The sequence below is a fragment of the Cervus canadensis genome, chromosome 16 (genome assembly GCF_019320065.1).
Source record: "Cervus canadensis isolate Bull #8, Minnesota chromosome 16, ASM1932006v1, whole genome shotgun sequence".
In the NCBI taxonomy this organism is placed as follows: Eukaryota; Metazoa; Chordata; class Mammalia; order Artiodactyla; family Cervidae; genus Cervus; species Cervus canadensis.
In genome coordinates this window covers 13,951,702-13,974,496 of record NC_057401.1, presented here as the reverse complement: position 1 = coordinate 13,974,496, position 22,795 = coordinate 13,951,702, and the positions used below count along the sequence as shown (strand labels likewise).

The window sequence follows — 22,795 nt, the reverse complement described above, 5'->3', positions numbered from 1 at the left end:
TAGCAGCCATTCTGACCATTCTGAGATGGTACCTCATTGTGGTTTTGATTTGCATTTCTCTGATGATAAGTGATGTTGAGCATCTTTTTATGTGTTTGTTAGCCATCTGTATGTCTTTGGAGAAATGTCTCTTTAGTTCTTTGGCCCATTTTTTGATTGTGTTGTTTATTTTTCTGGAATTGAGCTGCAGGAGCTGCTTGTATATTTTTGAGATTAATTCTTTGTCAGTTGCTTCATTTGCCAGTATTTTCTCCCACTCTGACGGCTGTCTTTTCATCTTGCTTATAGTTTCCTTCGTTGTGCAAAAGCTTTTAAGTTTAATTAGGTCCCATTTGTTTATTTTTGCTTTTATTTCATTACTCTGGGAGGTGGGTCATGGAGGATCCTGCTGTGATTTATGTCAGAGAGTGTTTTGCCTATATTTTCCTCTAGGAGTTTTATAGTTTCTGGTCTTACATTTAGATCTTTAATCCATTTTGAGTTTATTTTTGTGTATGGTGTTAGAAAGTGTTCTAGTTTCATTCTTTACAGGTGGTTGACCACTTTTCCAAGCACCACTTGTTAAAGAGGTTGTCTTTTCCCCATTGTATATTCTTGCCTCTTTTGTCAAAGATAAGGTGTCCATAGGTGTGTGGATTTATCTCTGGGCTTTCTATTTTATTCTGTTGATCTATATTTCTGTCTTTGTGCCAGTACCATACTGTCTTGATGACTGTGGCTTTGTAGTAGAGTCTGAAGTCAGGCAGGTTGATTCCTCCAGTTCCATTCTTCTTTCTCAAGATTACTTTGGCTATTCGAGGTTTTTTGTATTCCATACAAATTGTGAAATTATTTGTTTCAGTTCTGTGAAAAATACCGTTGGTAGCTTGACAGGGATTGCATTGAATCTATAGATTGCTTTGGGTAGTATACTCATTTTCACTATATTGATTTTTCTGATGCATGAACATGGTATATTTCTCTATCTGTCTCATCTTTGATTTCTTTCATCAGTGTTTTATAGTTTTCTATATAAGGTCTTTTGTTTCTTTAGGTAGATTTATTCCGAAGTATTTTATTCTTTTTGTTGCAATGGTGAATGGAATTGTTTCCTTAATTTCCCTTTCTGTTTTCTCCTTGTTAGTATATAGGAATGCAAGGGATTTCTGTGTGTTAATTTTATATCCTGCAACTTTACTATAGTCATTGATTAGCTCTAGTAATTTCTTGTTTTGTGATGTCTTTGGTTTTGGTATCAGGATAATGCTAGCTTTGTAAAATGAGTTTAAAAAAGATAGATATTTACTCTTTGAATGTTTGGTAGAATTCATCAGTGAAGCCATCTGATCCTGTGCTTTTGTTTGTTGGCAGTTTTTGATTACTGATTAGATCTCCTTACTAGTAATCTGTCTATTTAGATTTTCTCTTTTTTCACGATTCAGTCATGGAAGATTGTATGTTTTTAGGAATTTGTCTATATTTTTCTAGGTTGTCCAATTTGTTGGCATGTAATTGTTCAGAGTATCTCTTTGCTCCTTTGTATTTTATGCTGTCAGTTGTCATTTCTTTTACAGTTCTGATTTTATTTATTTGAGCCCTCTTTTTCTTCGTGAGTGTGGCTAAAGTTTTGTCAGTTTTGTGTATCTTTTCAAAGAGCTAATCGTTAGCTTCATTGATCTTTTCTACTGTTTTTTAGTCTCTATTTCATTTATTTATACTGTGTTCTTTATTGTTTCCTTTCTTCTACTACTAACTTTTGACTTCGTTTGTTCATCTTTTTCTAGTTCATCTAGGTGTAAAGTTAGATTGTTTTAGATGGTCTTGTTTCTTGAGTTTGGCCTATATTGCTATGACCTTCTCTTTTAAAAACACTTTTGTTGTACCCCGTAAGGTTTGGTATGTGGTGTTTCTGTCCCTAGGTATTTTTTTTTTCCTTTGATTTCTTCAGTGATCCATTGGTTGTTCAGTTATTCTTTTATTTTTTTTTTTAATTGAAGTGTAGTTAATGTACAATGTTGTGTTAGTCTCAGGTATACAGCAAAGTGATGCACTAATACATATAAGAGCAAGCCTCTTGGCATTTTTCCAACAGCATTTGTTCACTTTGTGTCTTTGGGTCACATTTGGGTAATTCTTGCAACATTTTAAGCCCTCCACCAGCGAAAAGATTATGATTCGCTAAAGGCTTACATGTAGATTGGCAGTTTTTAGTAATAAAGTATTTTAAAATTAAGGTTTGCACTTTGTCTTTTCAGACATATGCTATTGCATACAGTCTAGGGTAAACATAATTTCTGTATGCACTGAGAAGCCAGAAACTTTATGTGACTCACTTTTTTGCAATATTCACTTTGTTGTAGTGGTGTGAAACTAAACCTGTAATGTCTCAGAAGTATGCCTGAATATGCTCACATGCAAAGCAATATATGAGTGCTTTTGACTTAGACACTGTTTTCTACTCAAATTATTTGTGACCAGGGTAACTTGGAGATTTATTTTGCAACGTGTGATGGTGCCCTAGAGTTTGATGGACTTTTTTTTTCCAGCATAGTGTGGAATTTATGGAGAACTTTGTGGAGGCAGTATGATGAGATGGAAGCAGCATGGGCTTTGCATTAGATAGCCTTTGGTTTAAGTGTGTTCACTATAGACCCTAGATAAATTGACTATCTGAGTCTCTGATTCATCATAAATAAAATAGGAGTAATGATACCTACCTTGCAAATGAGGATTAAATGAGATAGGGTATGTAAAGTGTCTGGCACAGAGGCTGGCACATGGGAGGCACTCAACAAATGTCCCCTTCTTTTTGTAGAGAAAGTGTAAAGGATTAAGAAAATCATGCACATTAGTACTTTTGGTTCTTTTGTATTTCTTTCAGCGTTAAGGAAACCATTTTAAAATCTACCACAGTATAGATATTGTCACCTCCTCCACCCCCAGGTGCATAATTTTAAGAGAACTATGTAGCCGGTAAAAGCCCAAAAAGATACAATGCATTCATCAATGTTATATAAATTATGGCAGTGTAATTTGGGCTTCTGAAGCAGAAACTGAAAGGCAATTGTAGCAAAAGTGATGGTGATGGTCATATGTCAGGAACCATTAATCAGTGATTGACAGTGAACTCTGTTCTACTTTGGTACACTGAGGGCTGGATATATGGGGGAAGTGATACTAGAGAAGTTGGCTTCAGCTGTGCCAGGGTGTTCAGATGTAGAGCTTTCTGTTCTTTTTGGTTGTTTGTGGTTATTAATAAGACTGTTATAAGTTATTTCTTCCTGTGGACTCGGTAGGGATTTTGGTTCCTGTCAGATGGCTGCTCGCACCAAGGAGTAACTGCCTTCATGTGCTGTGGAAAGGAGACTATCAAAGGATTTCATTTACTGTAGATAGTAATTTTAAGGGGCTTCCCTGGTGGCTCAGTGGTAAAGAATCCGCCTGCCAGTGTAGGAGACACAGGAGACACTGGTTTGATCCCTAATATACAACCCAGAATTGAATTAAGAATGTTCCTTTGTAAATTAGAAATGGCGTGGTTGTGAATGAAGAGGTCCACTGTTCATATGTTAAAAGATAATTGTGAAGTCATCTTATAGTGCTGTAGTTTCATGGGATCATTGTTCTTTAATGTCTTAATTTGCTATACCAATTTTATTGGAAGAAATGATGTGAAAAACTTTTAAAATTAAAGCAAGTTTATAGTATTGATTTTTAAATGAATGCAGTTTTTTCTGTGATTAAAAAATATTTGTGCTATTTTTTCCTTAAAGCATAAATTAAATTATTTCTGAAAATAGTATTTAAAAGATAGAAATAGAGTAACTTGTACTGACTATTTGAAGTTTTTGAGTATAACAACAGAAACCACGCAAAGTTTCTCATTTTTGTTTTAAAATTGAAAATTCAGTAGTGAATACTTTATGTTGAGTAGCCAATAAACTCATCATGAAGCAAAATGATAACAATGATTTTATATGCTTTCTACAGGTTTTATTGAAAACTACAGCTGGAGATATTGATATAGAGTTGTGGTCGAAGGAAGCTCCTAAAGCATGCAGAAATTTCATCCAGCTTTGTTTGGAAGGTAATCATAATTATTCAGTTTTATTCTGTAGAAGAAATTTTGTTAATTTAAAAATTGCAGTGTATTTTCCAACAGCATTGAAGACTCATGTTAAATAGTGGTAATGAATGATCAGAGTTGATATAAGCAATGTGGGTTTGAGCTGTGTGTCAGGAAATGGAGAGAGGAGATAAAAATCCGTCCCACCTACCCCCCACCAGTCAGTAAATCTCTGCATCTTTAACAGAGAAATTTATCTCACTTCTTTCTTTCATCCTCTAAAAGTGGGTACTCCCTAAGATGCTTTTAGTTCTGTATTTTTTTCCTTCAATTGTTACTTCCAACCAGTGAAAGTTGTGAAAGTCACTCAGTTGTGTCTGACTCTTTGCGACCCCATGGACTGTATAATCCATGGACTTTTCCAGACAAGAATACTGGAGTGGGTAGCCTTTCCCTTCTCCAGGGCATCTTCCCAACCCAGGGATCGAATCCAGGTCTCCCGCATTGCTGGTGGATTCTTTACCAGCTGAGCCACAAGGGAAGCCCAAGAATACTGGAGTGGGTCGCCTATCCCTTCTCCAGCGGATCTTCCCCACCCAGGAATCGAACCATGGTCTCCTGCATTGTAGGTGGATTCTTTACCAACTGAGCTAACTTCCAACCATTTCTCCTCTTTTGAACTCTAATTTACATATCTGATTGTCTAGTGTACTTTTCTGCTCAAATCTTCTACTGTCAGCTACAACTCAAATAATATAAAACCAATTTTACCAGTTTCTTCCCCAAACTGCCTTAACTGTTACTCATGTAATGGTAATTGCCTCTTACCTGGTCTTCCATTTTCTTATCTTTGATCTCTTTACCCTCACACTTAATTCATCTGGTAGTTAAATCCTCAGACAGCTTGGCTTCCTAGTTTTCCAACTTCATTTTTCATTGCACTGAATAACTGTGTGGTTTCAGCTGACTGTTACCTTTATTTCCTGAGCAGGTCCTTCCCATTTCCATTCATAACCTCCATTTCCTGAAATCTTCTCATATTGTCACGTGCCTTTTTGGAATACTTTCTTTTCCCTTCTTTTTCTGTTCAAGTTGACCCACTCGTTCTTTTGTTTTTTGTCCATGTGGTATGGCTTGTGGGATGTTAGTTCCCTGACCAGGGCCAGGGGTAAAACCTGGGGGCCCAGTAGTGAAAGTGTCAAATCCTAACCACTAGACTACCAGGGAATTCCCAATCCACTTTTTCATGTCTATTAAAAATTTCATTTGCTCCATAAAGCCTTCCATCCAACGTTCAGTGATGATATTATCAATGTCACTAGTAACTCCTAGATTTGAGTAATAAAGTGACTATCTTTCTTTTTAACAAACTTCACAGAGTTACATTCACTTAAGTGGTTTCCCCTTTAGAATATTCCCTTTTAGAGCTAAATATACATAACATTTATAACATGTTGACTTTCAGTATACATTGCATATAGTTTCCGATATCTCCAGTGGTGGCAAATCATTGTCTTAAATTATGTCTGGCTTTTAGAAAAAGAGAAGGTTAATCAAGGTATCAGAAAGCAGCACTCTTGAGTCTAAAGCAAGATGTGAAAAAGAGTACAGAATAACCAGTAGTAGGATGCAGTGAGAGCTCTCCAAATAGATAATTGGAGAGAAAATTACCAGTGGAAGATTTAAAGAATAAAAATGCCCAGACCAAGACAATAAAACAAAACAACCTCCTTTAGCGCCTTAAAAAAGAAAAGATAAATTGAGCTGACAAAAAAGAAAAGGAGAAAAGAAGACATCTGTAAAGACCATTATTAATAATTACTATGGCAGGCAGGAAGGAAATTGAGTCAGACAGGTAGTTCAGTCAGAGAAGCCTCAAATAACTGTCTGCAGAGCTGAGAAACACAGTAGACACAGAAAAGTCAGATTTTTTTTCTGGAAAGAAGTTTGAAGAATATTAAGCTCAAATTTTACAGAGGAGTGAAAGTATAAAAACATTAGAAAGAATAAATGGTAAATTATAATCCATGACCAGGTGAATAGAAGAAACAGAAAACATCTGGATATAATATAACAATGAAAGAAGAAATAAGGTTCTTAAGTTAGGTGATGATGAAACTTAATCACAGCATCAATAAAACTATTTCCCTATTTATGAGAATACAAGTAGAAAGAAAAAGACAAGGAAAATAATAAAAAATAACTAGAGCAATTCTTTTAACTGAAAAGGTGAGAAATAGAATTATTATTGCAAAGGTTAGCAAGAAATTTGAGAAAACTAATTTAAATAAAGATGGTCCTAAATGAATGAAGTCACAGTTTTAAAAATTTAATTCAGAGGGCCTCATTGTAATTCTCTGATTATATGATTTAAACAAGTCACAGTATTTCTAGATCTTATAATGGTCATATCAATATTAAAAAAAAAAAGGCCATGGTTTCCAAAATTAAAGAGCAAATGAATAAATACGAGCTAGTGGGAGCACAGCCTCAGATATGGTCATCAACTAAAATAGTGTTCACAGTTTAAGAGAAATTATTTTTTTTTTCATTTTTATTGAGGTATGATTGGCAAAAATTGTATACATTTAGGTTGTACAGCATGATTTTTTTAATAGTGTACAATGTGATGATGTGATATTGTAAAATGTCAATTTTACAATTGTGAAATGGTTACTGTCATCAAGTACCACATCTGTTACCTCACATAGTTACTTTTGTGTGTGTGTATGTGATGAGAATATGATATGTACACATTTCTAGTATACACAATACTATTAATAGAAATTTCTAGTATACAATAACCAGCATGCTGTGCACTGGATCCCCAGACCTTACTCATCTTTTAATTGAAAATTTGTATCTTTTTGACCATCATCTCCCAGCCTCTGGCAACCATCATTCTACTCTCTGTTTCTATGAGCTGGACTTTATTTTAGATTGTACACAAAAGTGAAAAAATTAACTATTTGTCTTTCTGTGTCTGGGGGTAGTTTTGTTTTCTTTATGAAAACAAAAGATTTACAGTTACACAGACTTAATATTGGATTTCAGATCTCTGCAGGATAGTCAGGTGAACACTCAAAAATGAGTGAAAATGTTATGGGAATTCCTTGGTGATCCAGTGGTTGAGATTCCGCCCTTCCAATGTAGACGGTGCAGTTTTGATTGCTGGTTGAGGAACTGAGATCCCACATGCCATGTGGTGTGACCAAAAAATTTTTTTTAAATGAGTGAAAATTTTTAAAAATTACAAGTTTAAAAAGTAGGTTAAAGAAGAGGACAACGGAAGCTTGTTATCTTTGATAATTTGATTAATTCTCCTGAAAAATGAGGAAGAAATAAAATTTTAGGTTTGAAAAGCAAAGTGGGGAGCAAAAAGAGAAGTGGATAAGAAAATCAAAATTTTTATACTTTATGTGACTATTAACTCTTTCAAATTTTTACTTCAGCCCTGTCTCCTCAGTGTCCATGCTTCATCAATTATCTTTTATCCTCTTCCTCCTTTAGCAAGAGCTTTAAATTCTTTAGAAGTTACAAACGTTTAAGTATATAGTAAGAGGTTAAAATAAATATCGTTACAAAACTAAAATATTTGTTTAAAAAAACCTAAGAGGCTAAAAGAGAGAGCTCATAAAGGAGTTTTAAATTAAAAGTTATTAATGATAATATTTGCAGAAGTAAACACACAAAAAAATTCTAAAGAGACACACATACATGATTTTAAAATGCACTGTAAATTCCTATATGTGCTTGAGCAGAAATATAATTAGTCAGAATATGTTGTTATACCCATACATTGTTATAGCCAGAAATACAAAACTTAATGACAAATAGCAGACTCAGCATCCGAATAGAAACTTCATTTTCTATTTGAGATGCAGGTAAATTGTTTTTTTCAGTAGTGAAGAAAGTTCAGGAGGATATTATGAACACACATAATGAAATAGTAAAACCTCTTCAAAATGCTAATTGAATTGTCATTCAATTAAGCATTTAAGAAGGACATCAAACATTGCAAACAGCAAGATCTTTTATAGCACATGATGAGCTGGAACTATAAGTGCATAGTTCAATGTGCATGCATGCTTGCTGAGTTACTTCAGTCATGTCTGACTCTTTGCAGCCCTGTGGACCATAGCCACCAGGCTCTTCTGTCTATGAGATTCTCCAAGCAAAAATATTGGAGTGGGTTGCCATGCCCTACTCCAGGGGATCTTCCTGACCCAGGGATTGAACCCCGTGTTTCTTAAGTCTCCTGCATTGGCAGGTGGGTAGGCAGGCAGAGTTCAACAGTGATTATTAATAAATTACAAGGAAGTGGAAATAATGGATATAGAAATTATGTGGAAATTTGGAATTTAGGCATGATAGAATACAAAATTAGTGTAGAGAATCTATAGAAAATTTATACTCAATATATATACTGTTATAATAAATTCATTTATCCAACAAGAATATAATTAGAAATATAATTAGGAAAAGAAAGAAAAGTTTAAAGTTAAAATCTGACATCACTGAAAGACTTAATAGGAAATACAAAAAAGAAAGATGGGTAATTTTAAAATTTGAAAACACAAGTAATAAAGACCTCTTTCATTTCCCTCTTCCATCATCTCAAATAGATTGCTGAGTCTTAATAGATCCTGTTCTAGAGAATTCTTGAATCTGTGTGTCTCCAGATAAGCCATAGGTGTGTTTTGATTGGACAGCAGTTGCTGTCTATCCAGCCTTATCACCTACTGGAGTTTAAGTGATCCTTTGAAAAAGTAAATCTGATCATGTGCTTGTATATTATTATCTGTTGCTTGTATATTATGGGCATCATAGATTATTTTTATTTTTTGATGTAGACTGGGGTATGTTTTATATTCAAATTTAAATATGGATTTGTAGAATTTAAGTGGAAATATTAAAACTTGATCTCACATCTTTGTTGAGCTTAAAAATTTATAGGTTGCCTCCATATTATTTAATCTTCAGAATAGCACTATGAGTAATTTATATTGTTGGTTTCATAATTAGAAAATTATATATGCAGCATGTTGACTATAGTTATTGCATATTTGGAAGTTGTTAAGAGAGTAGGTCTTAGAAGTTCTCAGCACAAGAAAAAAATTTTGTAACTGTGTGGTGTTGGATGTTAACTAGATTTATTGTCTGTGAACATTTCACAATATATGCAAATATTGAATCCTTGTGTTGTACATCTGAAACTAATGTAATCTTGTACATCAATTATATCTCAATTTTTTTTAAAAGAAAATTGAGTTTTAAAGTTACAACCAACGAGAGGCAAGACTTACAATTCCTAACTGCAATATACATTGTTAATCAGAGTAAATGGTTGCTTAAGAATACAGGAGAAATAACTTTTAGACTTCTTGGTTTTTACAATTCCTGTTTGTGTCTGAGGAGAATTTATCTGTGCTTGGGAGTTCTTATGAATGTAGTGCAACAGTTTTCACTCAGAGAGTGGATTGGGAAAAAAAAACATCAGTTACTCTTCCTTTCTATTTCTTCCAATCCATCCCCCGAACTGGATACAGTTGTTAGATTACAGGTTACTTTTTTAAAATGTGAGTTTTATTTCCATTTATAGCTTGCTCATGTGAAAAATTATGAGGGTGCCTGTGAGCAAGCCACAGTATTATAGTACTTTATGATTTATGACAAACCATAGTCATGTTTTGGCTAATAAAGTGTCACAAAGTACTCATGTAATTGGCATTTTATGGATTATGTCAGTAATTGTATCAGTACAATGCCTGGTCCACAGTAGGCACTTGATAAGCACTTGTTGTTGAATGAGTTGGGTTGGTTCAGTTTCATGTAATAGAAGACTCAACTCAAAATGATTTAATTAGTGGAGGCGTTTATCATTCTCTTTGATAAGAAATCTAGTGTCAAGAAGTTCTGCAGCTCAGTAAAGTCTTGAGGTAACTGTGCTCTTTCCATCTCTGTTTTGCAGTCATCAGCATGTGATTAAATTATAACTGCACTCAATAATTGACTCCAGCTCAATTAAGGGATCATATATGATCTCTCTTGTATGCTTATTAGTGTATTTATATATAAATAATTTCTTCAATCATTTAGCAAACTTAATGAGAGTTTAATTTGTTGTTCAGTCCCTAAGTCATGTCCGTCTCATTGAGACCCCACGGACTGCAGCACACCAGGCTTCCCTGTCCATCACCAACTCCCAGAGCTTGCTCAAACTCATGTCCATTAAATCAGTGATGCCATCCAACCATCTTATCCTCTGTTGCCCCCTTCTCCTCCTGTCCTCAATCTTTCCCAGCATTGGGGTCTTTTCCAATGACTCAATTATATATTGTGTTGATTACTCATTTTATTTATTGAATGTTTCTTGAGAAGGGTGCACTAATGGTGCTAGACCTATAATCAGTAATTTTGATATATTTTGGGTTTGTATAGTGTTTGTATAAGTTAATTTGAGGGACAGTTAAGAAATAGGGTATTTATGAAGGTTTCTCAATCTCCAGCACTATTGATATTTTGGGCTAATAATTCTTTGTTGGGGGGGCTTTCTGTGCCTTGTAGGATGTTTACAAGTCTCCCTGGCCTCTACCTACTTGATGCCAGTAACATCTCCCGTGTGTGACAGTCAGATATTTCCAGGCATTGACAAATGTGTGCTCCAGAGAAAAATTGCTGCTCCTTCTACCCCTAGTTGAGAACCACAGATCTATACCAAAACCTCTTCAATTTTTATTTTGAAAATTATATCCAGAGTTTGAGAGATTCCTCGAAGTAGATACAAAACAACCAATACTATGGTTTCTGTAGAAACTGTGTTAGATATTTTATAGTAAGTAGGGAAGAAGATTTTGGTTTAGGAGCCTATTTAACATTCTGGGGGAAAAAATCTTGTGCCCAGTTGTGTTAATTCTAACTGTAGATACACTGAGTTTTAGATCTGGATAAATTTTTATTTTATTAGAGTATGTTAGTTTCAGATGTACAGAAAAGTTATATAGGTAAATAGATTCAGATTCTATTCCATTATAGGTTATTGCAGGATACTGAATATAGTGTCCTGTGTTATCCACTGATCCTTGTTGTTTATTTTTTGTATAGTAGTTTGTATCTGCTAATCCCAGGCTCTCTTTTCAAATTAAGTTTTGGCTGTGCTGGGTCTTTGTTGCTGTGTGTGGGCTTTCTCCAGTTGAGGCAAACGGACTGCTCTCTAGTTGCAGCGTGTAGGCTTCTCATTGCGGTGGCTTCTCTTTTGTGAGGCATGCGATCTAGGGCACATGGACTTTGCTAGTTGTAGCTTGTGGGCTCCAGAGCACAGGTTCAGTAGTTGTGGTGCATGCCCCATGGCATGCAGGATCTTCCCAGATCAGGTATCGAACCCATGTCCCCTGCATTGGCAGATTCTCAACCACTAGGCCACCAGGGAAGTCCTCAAACTCTTAATTTATCCTTCCTCCACCCCCTTTTCACTTTGGTAACCATAAGTTTGTTTTCTACTTCTGCTAGTCTATTTCTGTTTTGTAAATTAGTTCATTTATATAATTTTTTAGATTCTCCATGTAAGTGATATCATACAATACTTGTCTTTCTCTGACTTCACTTAATATGATCATCTTTAGTCCATTCATGTGGCTGCAAATAGCATTTATTTCATTCTTTTTTATGAGTGAGTCATATATAGATATATATATTGATATGTAGATATATATATTGATATATGTATATATATTGCTATATTTATCTATCTACCATATTTTCTTTATCCATTCATCTGTCGATGGACAGGTTGCTTCCATGTCTTGGCTATTGTAAATAATGCTGTATGAACATTGGGGTGTGTATATCTTTTCAAATTAGAGTTTTTGTCTTTTCTGGATATATGCCCAGGAGTGGGATTGCTGGATCACATGGTAACTCTATTTTTAGTTTTTTTAAGGAACCTCCATACTATTCTCCATGGTGGCCACACCAATTTACATTTCCAACAATGTAAGAGGGTTTCCTTTTCTCCATACTCTCTCATTCTTTACATTTACACCCATTTATTATTTGTAGACTTTTTGATGATGGCCATTCAGACTGGTGTGATGTGATACCTCATTATGGTATTGATTTGCATTTCTCTAATAATTAGTAATGTTGAGCATCCTTTTATGTGTTTGTTGGTCATTTGTATGTCTTTGAAGAAATGTTTATTTACATCTTATGCCCGATTTTTGATTGGGTTGTTTGGTTCTATTAAGCTGTATGAACTGTTTGTATATTTTTGAAATTAATCCCCGGTCAGTCTCATCTTTTGCAAATATTCTGTCTCATTCCATGGGTTGTCTTTCATCTTGTTGATAGTTTCCTTTGCTGTACAAAAGCTTAGAAGGGTGACCAGGTCCTATTTGTTTACTTTTGCTTGTGTTTTTGTTTGTTTTGGGAGACTGAGCTAGGAAACCATTGTTATGGTTTATGTCAGAGTTTTGCTTATGTTCTCTGCTATGAGTTTCATTGTGTGATGTCTTATATTTAAGTCTTTAAGCCATTTTGAGTTTGTTTTCTAAGTTCATTGATTTATATGCAGCTGTCCAGCTTTCCTAATACCACTTCCTGAAGAGACTGTCTTTTCTCCATTGTTTATTCTTGCCTCCTTTGTTGAAGATAATTGACCACAGTGTTTGGATTTACTTCTGGGCCCTCTATTCCATTCCATTCATCTATATGTCTGTTTTTGTGCTAAGACCACATGTTTTGATTACTGTGGCTTTGAAGTATTGTCTGAAGTCTGAGATAGTTATGCTTCTACCTTTGTTCTTTTCCCTCAGGATTGCTTTGGCATTTTGGGGTCTTTTGTGTTTCCATATAAATTTAGGGTTACACAAAGAGTCGTACACAACTGAGCGACTGAACTGAACTGATCTAGTTTCATGAAAAATGTCATAGATACTTTGATAGGGATCACATTAAATGTTTAGATTGGTTTGGGTAGTACGGCCACTTTAACAATGTTAATTCTTGTAGCCTACAAGTGTGGGATATCTCCATTTTTTGAATCATTTCTGATTTCTTTTATCAGTGTTTTATAGTTCTCAGTGTATAGGTCTTTCACCTCCTCGGTCAGGTTTATTCCTAGGTATTTTATTTTATTTTTTATTGTGATTTTAAGAGGGACTGTTTTGTCAACAAAAAAGACAAAAACCACATGGTCATCTCAGTAAAGCATTTGATAAAATTCAGTGTTCATTCATGATAAAAACTCTCACCAAAATGGGTATGATGGGAAATATCTCACCATAATAAAAGCTATTTGTAACAAACCCACAGTTAGCATAATACTCAGTGGTGAAAAACTGGAAGCCCTCTTGATAAAATTTGGAACAAGGATACCTACCCACTCTTAGCACTTTTATTCAATAGTATTAGAAGTCCTAGCCATAACGATTAGACAAGCAAAATAAATAAAAGTTATCCAAAGTGGAAAGGACAAGATAAAATTGTCATTATATGCAGACAGCATGATACTCTATGTAGAAAACCCCAGAGACTCCACACAAAAACTATTCGAACTGATAAATGATTTCAGCAAGGTAGCAGGATACAAGATTAACATTCAGAAATCTGTTGCATTTCTTTATACTAACACTGAAATGACAGAGAATGACAAATTCTTTTTTATGTTCTTCCAGCATATTATGACAACACCATATTTCACAGAGTTGTGCCTGGCTTTATAGTCCAAGGGGGCGACCCCACCGGCACAGGGACTGGCGGAGAGTCTGTCTATGGGGCCCCCTTCAAGGTGAGCGTGAATTTTACAATTTATTTTCAGGTCAGTTTGGATTGCTTAATTGAAATGATTGAGCCCCAGAAGAAAATGCATTTTACATTAGTACACAAAATTGGGTCTATAACATATTCAGGATTATACAGAATAAGTGCAGCACTTATGCCATTAAGCTTTCTTTCTAAGTTGTCTTATCACAGAGTTTTATGCTAGATTGAATTCAGGTGGAGCTAAAAGTGGTAATGTGAATAATGTGAATCAGAGAAAAGACTGTATAGCATTTTTCCTGATATCTGACTATCTGATCTCTATAACTTTGCACGTGTAAAATGTTTCTAGAACATTGCATATACCATCTGATTTTAAAACATTTTATTTTAACAATACATAGAATTTATATTAATTGACTTGAGCCGCTATAACAAAGTACTTCTGACTGGGTGGTTTAAACAGTAGGAGTTTATTTCTCACAGTTCTGGAGCCTGAGAAGTCTGAGATCAAGGTACTAGCATTCACTACCCGTGAAGGTTCTCTTGCTGGCTTGCAAAAGGCTGCCTTCTTGCTGCGTCTTCACATGCTGGGGAGAGAGCATTTTGGTGTCTTTTCCTCTTCGGTACAGTCACACTGGAGGTTAGAGTGTCAATATGAACTCCAGGAGGACATAATTCAGTCCACAGCAGAATTCATTTTAAACTGTACACAGTAGACCTTTGTAGCACAAACTGCATGCCTTAATAAGAAATCACAAAATGCATGCCATAACACGGGGAAATAGAAGAAAGAAGCAACATTAAAAATGTTAGAAAGGATGTAAGTTTTAATCAAAAATAGGTCAATGCTTTGTTAACTGCTAACGTAGATCTAAAAAGAAAGAGTTAATGTCATATTTAAGGTATTAAGGATAATGGTGGGTTCAAGTAAAGGCTACAAGCTGGGTTATTTATCAATCTTATGGTATCAATATTATGTTCTGTTAGTAAACATCAGTAGCTCTTAAAATATGTGAATTTTTAAAAAATTCACACTTATACTAAAAGGATCGTGTCTGGAATTTCCTTTAATTTTATACTGGGCTACTACATGACTCTTGAGAAAAATACTTGAACTGTTTGCTTTAATTTTCAAATGATAATGGCCTTTAGAGCATGTGAAATAGTTTAAAAAAACCTCAAATGTCACTGTTAGACTATTTTATATGTTACAGAATTGAGATATCTCTTTATTTTAGAGATTCTGTTAAGAAGCATTCCTTTGTTATTTGGTTAACAGAATAGCTCTTTGTGACAATTCCTTTCTAAATTGAGGTTTTTTCCTTATTTTATTCAGGTAATACAGTTATGTTGGTAAAGTTTTAAATTGATTTTATTTAATTTGGGCTGTTCTGGGTCTTTGCTGCTGCGTGGGCTTTTCTCTAGTTGTGGTGAGCGGGGGCTATCTTCCTTGCAGTCCGTGGGCTCAGTAGTTGCAATAGCCAGGCTCCAGAGTGCAGGCGCAAGAGTTGTGGCCCACCAGCTTAGTTGCTACATGGCATGTGGAATTTCCCAGGACCGGGGATCAAGCCTATGTCTCCTTCATTGGCAGGTGGATTCTTTACCACTGAGCCACCAGGGAAGCCTGGTAAATTTTTCAGTTAGGTCATTTTTAATACAGTGCATAGAGTTACGATCTTTTGAGTTTAGATCTCTTGAGAAGAATTTACTAAAGGAAAAGAACTTTCTTTTTGAAAAGCATTGATTATAAAACATGTCTATATTATAGTGAGTCTAGTATCAGGTCTTCTCTTAACCAAGAGACTGGTATAAATGTTAGGTAGCCCTACCCTAGCAAGAAAACCACCTTAGAATGGCTTGCTCCTGCTTTTTTGAAAACTGGCAAATGGAACCAGTGCCATTTCAAAGAAATTTCAACTTAAAACTTTAAAAAGCATAGTAAAGCACCTAACACAATCACAGTAGCTTCCTTGAATTAAAAAAAATAAGAAAACAGTTGTTTCATGACATTCAGAAAAGGATCAAGAAGAGAATAGTTGAAGCTTCTGCAGTGAAGTGAAAGTTGCACAGTCATGTCCGACTCTTTGCAACCCCATGGACCGTACAGTCTATGGAATTCTCCAGGCCAGAATACTGGAGTGGGTGGCCGTTCCCTTCTCCAGAGGATCTTCAGAACCCAAGGATCAAACCCAGGTCTCCTGCATTGCAGGTGAATATTTTACCAGCTAAGCCACAAGGGAAGCCCTAATAATTAATTCAGATTTAATAATGTGGCTTAATTTTTAAAGTGAAAGTGAAAGTCACTCAGTCATGTCTGACTCTTTATGACCCCATAGACTATACAGTCCATGGGATTCTCCAGACCAGAATATGGAGTGGATAGCCTTTCCCTTCTCCAGCGGATCTTCCCAACCCAAGAATTGAACTGGGGTCTTCTGCATTGCAGGCAGATTCTTTACCAACTGAGCCACAAGGGAAACCCACTGAAGCCTCTATAATGACTCAAAAGTAGTTATCCTGGAGAAAAAAGAAATAGACGGTTCTGAAAGCTTGGAAGGAAAGTTATGACCAACCTAGACAGCATATTAAAAAGCAGAGACATTACTTTGTCAACAAAGGTCCATCTAGTCAAGGCTATGGTTTTTCCAGTAGTCATGTATGGATGTGAGAGTTGGACTGGTGAGCGCAGAAGAATTGATGCTTTTGAACTGTGGTGTTGGAGAAGACTCTTGAAGAGTCCCTTGGACTGTGGAGATCCAACCAGTCTATCCTAAAGGAGATCAGTCCTGGGTGTTCATTGGAAGGACTGATGTTGAAGCTGAAACTCCAGTACTTTGGCCACCTGATGCGAAGAGCTGTCTCATTTGAAAAGACCCTGATGCTGGGAAAGATTGAGGGCAGGAGGAGAAGGGGACGACAGAGGATGAGATGGTTGGATGGCATCACTGACTCAATGGACATGGGTTTGGGTGAACTCTGGGAGTTGGTGTTGGACAGGGAGGCCTGGTGTGCTGCAGTTCATGAGATTGCGAAGAGTTGGACATGACTGAGCGACTGAACTGAACTGAACTGAACTGAAAGCCTAGATGGCTTTGAGGGATGAGAAGAATAGGGAAATGTCTCAGAAATCCATTCCCCTTGAGTACCCTTCCTCAGTGGAAGTAGGCAACTTCCCACAAAAAATTTGTGTTTGAGTATATTTAGAAGACACAGGTGAGTAAAGTCAAGATTAGTAGATTGAAGATACTGTAGATATTGAATTTGACTATATGTGAAAATCAGTAGAAGTTGTGTGGGACCTTTTTTGTTAGCTGAAATATGAAGGGCCTAATAACTGAGGACATGAGGACATTCACTAAATCTTTTTTTTTTTTTAATGCTTCAGGATGAATTCCACTCACGGTTGCGTTTTAATCGGAGAGGACTGGTTGCCATGGCAAATGCTGGCCCTCACGATAATGGCAGCCAGTTTTTCTTTACCCTGGGTCGAGCTGATGAACTTAACAATAAGCACACCATCTTTGGAAAGGTTTGTATGCAGTTATCTTAGGCTTCTTTTTTTTTTTATCTTTGGCTTCTATGATGTATGTGATCAACTTACCTAAGAACTGCCTTCATAAAAATACTCCCTAGGATATTTATTTATTATTTCTAAAAATGGTGAAATGTTCGTATTCCTGTTATAATGCACTGTGAGGGACCACCTGAATTTTTCTGTGTGTGTTTCAGGCAAGTCATTGATTTTTAACTTAAAATTTTTATTTTTTCTGAAATTGTTTTAATCATTATTAACCGCTATGTTGCTCAGCTGATACGTTTTAATGTTTTTAGAAAGACATTTAGGTAGTAACATTTAGTAGTTTAAAATTTATTTTGTTAATAATGAATTCCCTTCAGTTTAAAGTGGAAGTTGTGTTAACATTTAAACTGCTTACCTGAAATATTACTTTGGATAGTACCTATTTAATCCTGCTGACATTTAACAGCATATCGGAGATTGTCACTTCCATAGAATTTTCAGTAGTTTTCTTTTAAAGGGATTCTGAAAGGTTTTTTTTTTTTCCCCTCATGCTTCTCCCTTTTCATGAATATGTTCTCAGATGCCTTAAGTGTTAGGCATGTTAGACATCACTAGTGTATCAGCTCCCTCTGCTGGTTCAATTAGAATGGTTTCCCCATATCCCAGACAAAACTGGATTTTGTGCTGATGAAAAGGATAAAACAAACAGAACAACTGGAAAACTGGTATTATTTTAGATTTTTAAATATTGAATGAAAGGCTGCTGCTGCTGCTAAGTCGCTTCAGTTGTGTCCGACTCTGTGCAACCCCATAGACGGCAGCGCACCAGGCTCCTCCGTCCCTGGAATTCTCCAGGCAAGAACACTGGAGTGGGTTGCCATTTCCTTCTCCAGTGCATGAAAGTGAAAAGTGAAAGTGAAGTCGCTCAGTCGCTCAGTCATGTCTGACTCTTTGCCACCCCATGGACTGCAGCCTACCAGGCTCCTCCATCCATGGGATTTTCCAGGCAAGAGTACTGGAGTAGGTTTCCAGTGCCTTCTCCTGAATGAAAGAAGTCATGCCAAAAACATGCAATGCAGTATTGGTGCTTAATACTTTTGAGCCACTCCAAGACAGGTTGTCTGACATTCATGGATTTTCCTTCCTGTTATTTAAAAAAACAAAAAGTATTTAATAAAATGATATTTAGGTTGTCCTGCACCATTGTTTACAACAGATATTATATAACTCACACAGTAGAGGCAAAGTATAGCATAGTAGTTAGAAGTCAGAATGGTGGTCACTGTCGGATCTACAACTTCTTTCAGCCTCAGTTTTCTTATCTAAAAAAGAAAGATAATGATAGTACCTACTTTTAGGATGTTTTGTGGATTAAACATGATAATGTTTTCAAAGCACTTACCACATTGTTTTTATTATTTGCTTGTTCTGCCCTCTTCTAAAGTCTAAATTTGTTTATAATGTTTGAACAAAACAGTCATTCAGAAGGAAGTTACTTTTTAATAAAAACTGACATTAGGTATATATTGGAAATTTCCCAAAAATCTTATTGAGGAATTAAAGTTCATCAAACCTTTTCCCCTTAGGATTATGTTGCTTTATTTGCACTGTTTAATGTGTATAATCTTATATAACAATATGAAATGCCTTTTTAATTATTTTTAAAATATTTTCAAAAAGTCCTCCCTGATTTCGAAGAATGAATTTTATAATTTTCAATTAAATTTCCTTTTTTATTTGATAGGTTACAGGGGATACAGTATATAACATGCTCCGCCTGACAGAAGTAGACATTGATGATGAAGAAAGACCACGAAATCCACATAAAATAAGAAGTTGTGAGGTATGAGCGTGATTATTATGAGATATATTACTTTAATTATCACTTAAAAGAAATTGAATATTTGTGTTCAGTTATCAGATGAAGGCTTTATACTAAATTAACTTTTCAACTTGGATTTTAGCTCTGTAATTTTTTTAATGGAAGATTTTGGATTTGAGGATGAAACTTAAGCTGATAATCCAGTGAATGAAAAACTCCATAATGCAAAGCTGGATGAATTAGGTTTATTTAGCCCAGTGAAGTGTTGTCTTAGGTAATTTCAGAGTGATCCTTCATTGAGGAAACAAGGGCCTGAGAACATTTGATTTGGAGTCAGAATACCTGAGTTTAAAAAAAAAATACCCGAGTTTGTCTCTCTAACTAATATATTGTTTTCTTGAATGTCTTTCCCTTTTGTAAAGTAAGTATAAAACATGTTTTCCTTAATAGCACATTGGATTACTGGGAGAATCCAATGAGGCCATGTAAGTGGAAGTGTATCTATCGTTCCACTGGTTCTGTGAGGAGAAATTACAGACACTAATGGCACCATAATTAAATATCGGTTTTAACTTTTTGTGAAATTAAAACAAAATTGAGTAATATTTTCAAAATATGTCTTTTCATAGGTTTTATTTAATCCTTTTGATGACATCATTCCAAGAGAAATAAAAAAGCCAAAAAAAGAAAAACCAGAGGAGGAAGTGAAGAAATTGAAACCCAAAGGCACAAAGTAATCAGAGTAGAAAGATTTTTTTCCTCAACTTGGAAAACAAACACTGATTTATTTATTTCACTTTGTTTCCTTCTGTAATAATTGTTTAGTAATTAGGGGGAGGCCGGTTTGGACTGGATATACGCTTAAATTATCTGTGTGTGTTTCTTTTTCTAGATGTACATTTCTTATATTCAAATACAGTGTATAACTTAAAACCTTAAGCTAAAATAGTATTGTCTGAGATGTCTGATGTGATCTGTTAATAAATAGGTAAATATTTATGACCACCACAAGATTTATTTATAAAATTAGTTGTTGAAACTTTTGTTTGTTTGTTTACTTGTTTTTCCAATAATACATGCTCAGGATAAAGAAGTTAGAAAGTAAAATATGAAGGATATAATGACTACATGGTTAATATTATTTAACTGTCTCACTCCTTTTTTTGATGCTATTAAAATAACCTTATTATAAATATATTTACACATAAAGTTCTTTCTGTATTCTGGGTTAATTCCTGAGGATAGTTTTCTAATAACAGAAATATCTTCAGTATTTTTGTGAGTAATATTCTTTACATTATTAATTTTGTTTGTTTTATTAAAATAGGTATCAGAGAGTTAGATTTCAACTTTCTCTTTTACTAAACTGTAGCATCCATATTAGGGATTTTGTTGTACTTATATAAGTGTTAGATTCAGACAACTTTAAGTATAAAATCCTGCCTACTGCAGTTATAGGAAGCAAAGTCTACTGATCTTTGAGCTTCAGTTTCCCCATCTTATAAAATGGAGATTTATAGTACAGGATCTGCTTATTACAAAGATTAAATGAGAAGGGGAATTTGAAAACACCCAATAGTGTAGGTTTTCAATACATATTCATTTCCTTTCTTTGATATCCTATAATGTAAGTTAAGTTGCTGTTATAAACTGTCAAATATGAGCCAGACTCTTCAATAGGCAGTTGATATCTTGTGGCAAAATAACTTCTTACACAACTATATATTTATTTGATTTCTTTTTATTTTGTATTAATTTATTTTGACTAATTTATATCCGGGTGAAAAGTCAGTGTCACTATATTCAGATATAATATTTCATCACTGATTTATCTTGACAGCAAAACCAAAAGTTGGATATTTTGTTTTTGCTTTTAATTCATAGCAAATATGTTAGGGGTGATGTGATAGTTACTGATTATATCTAAGTAAGTTTTGAAATGAAAATTCCTCTTTTATTGCCAGATCTTTTGTTTTTCCAGTATTTCAGAGGAGTTTTAATAACTTACTATTTATCTTCCTTGTGATGTATTAATCTGAAGGGTCAAAAAAGACAAAGTTAGTTTTTTATTCCCGTGGACTGTTTGCTTAGCTAAGTTTGTTGCTTCCCCCCCCCCCATCATTTTGTGTAACTTACTAATTTTAAAATATTTAAATTATTTTGGCAGACACTAGATAAATTGTTTCCCATTTATAGTACTCTCAGAGCTATATGTTTATTAGTTTTTCAGCAATCCTTATTTTGCTAACTAGTTTTGATATTATGCTGTGCTGTGCTGAGTTGCTCAGTCGTATCCAACTCTTTGCAACACTGTGGACTCTAGTCCACCAGGCTCCTCTGTCCATGGAGACTGTCCAGGCAAAAATACTGGAATGTGTCTCTGTGCCCTCCTCCAGGGGATCTTCAGACCTGGGCATAGAACCTCAGGTTCTGATGTCTGCTGCACTGGCATGCAGGTTCTTGACTATGTGTGCCACCTGGGAAACCCACAGAAAGCTTTAATTATTTCTGTCATGCTTGAGTTAGTGCATTTAATGGTAGTTTTCAGGATAGATTTTTGGTCATTAGTTTAGTTTAATATGTGAAATATGGGAAAGATTGAAGCAAGAGGAGAAGGGGGCAGCAGAGGATGAGATGGTTATGTAGCATCACCAACTCAATAGACATGAATTTGGGCAAACTCCAGAAGTTAGTGAAGGACAGGGAAGCCCGGTATGCTGCAGTCCAGGGGTTAGCACGTGACTTTGCAACTGAACAACATCAACAATATATAAAACATCTGGAACCAAACATTTAATGTTATGCTGAAAATATATATTCTTATTATATTTCCCCTGGATACTAAGTAATTATTGTCTATTGAGAGAATGTGTTTCTTCTAGTAAATTGTGTTCTATTGCTTTGAAAATAGGATATTTATAACTTTTAACTTTTTCTTTCTAATTTTATTTCATTCTTTTTCCTGTCTTTCTTTTTGAATAGAAATTTTAGTTTACTTTCATTTGGAGAGGAAGCTGAGGAAGAAGAGGAGGAAGTGAATCGAGTTAGTCAGGTAAAACTCTTAATTTGCCCTTTGTTCAGAATTGTAGAAGAGATTAGGGTCTATATTCTCACTCATTTTTGTATCTACAGCTATATATAGGACAGCGTGTTTTACAGCAAATTTTAAATGTTCATTGAACTGATTCTTAAATGATTTGTGTGGTCAGTAATGTTTGCAACTTCTGAAATGATTTGAAATATGTTTTTTAATCTGGCATTTTTAAAATCAGTTACAAACTGGGGTTAAAGAATGACTTAATTTCGTGATTCAGATTTTAATTGCTGTTGGTTTAATTGGATTACTAGATGGTTTGTTACTAATATTACTGTAATAAACAGTGACAGACCAAAGCTCTTATATTCATTTTAATATAATTTATATATATTTATTATTTTCATTAATTCTCATCACAGCCCTGTAAGGTAGGTATTATTATTTCCATTTTACCTGTGAGTAAATTAAGTACTAATCGGTTGTAATTTGCTCAAAGTCACATACCTAGTAAGTTGCTAGAGCTGGGAGCTGAACCTACATCTTTCTCTATAAAATCCACGTCTCAGGGTTATACATTGCTTCCTGGCCTTTACCCCACCAATGCTTCCC

General features: G+C 35.0%; 1 protein-coding gene across 4 annotated transcripts in view; it reads left to right on the top strand.

Annotated features, from left to right (window-relative positions):
• The window catches only part of CWC27 (CWC27 spliceosome associated cyclophilin), a 241,541-nt gene that overhangs the window by 6,154 nt on the left and 212,592 nt on the right, over window positions 1-22,795 (top strand). For all 4 annotated transcript variants that reach the window (XR_006273416.1, XM_043489002.1, XM_043489001.1 and 1 more), the window contains exons 2-7: window positions 3,970-4,066; window positions 13,720-13,832; window positions 17,193-17,336; window positions 19,072-19,170; window positions 19,779-19,882; window positions 22,132-22,201. Coding sequence is in view for 3 of the 4 variants with exons in the window: in XM_043489002.1 (XP_043344937.1) it covers window positions 3,970-4,066; window positions 13,720-13,832; window positions 17,193-17,336; window positions 19,072-19,170; window positions 19,779-19,882; window positions 22,132-22,201 (627 nt within the window). In the remaining variant the exon portion in view is untranslated. The remainder of the gene's footprint in view (window positions 1-3,969; window positions 4,067-13,719; window positions 13,833-17,192; window positions 17,337-19,071; window positions 19,171-19,778; window positions 19,883-22,131; window positions 22,202-22,795) is intronic.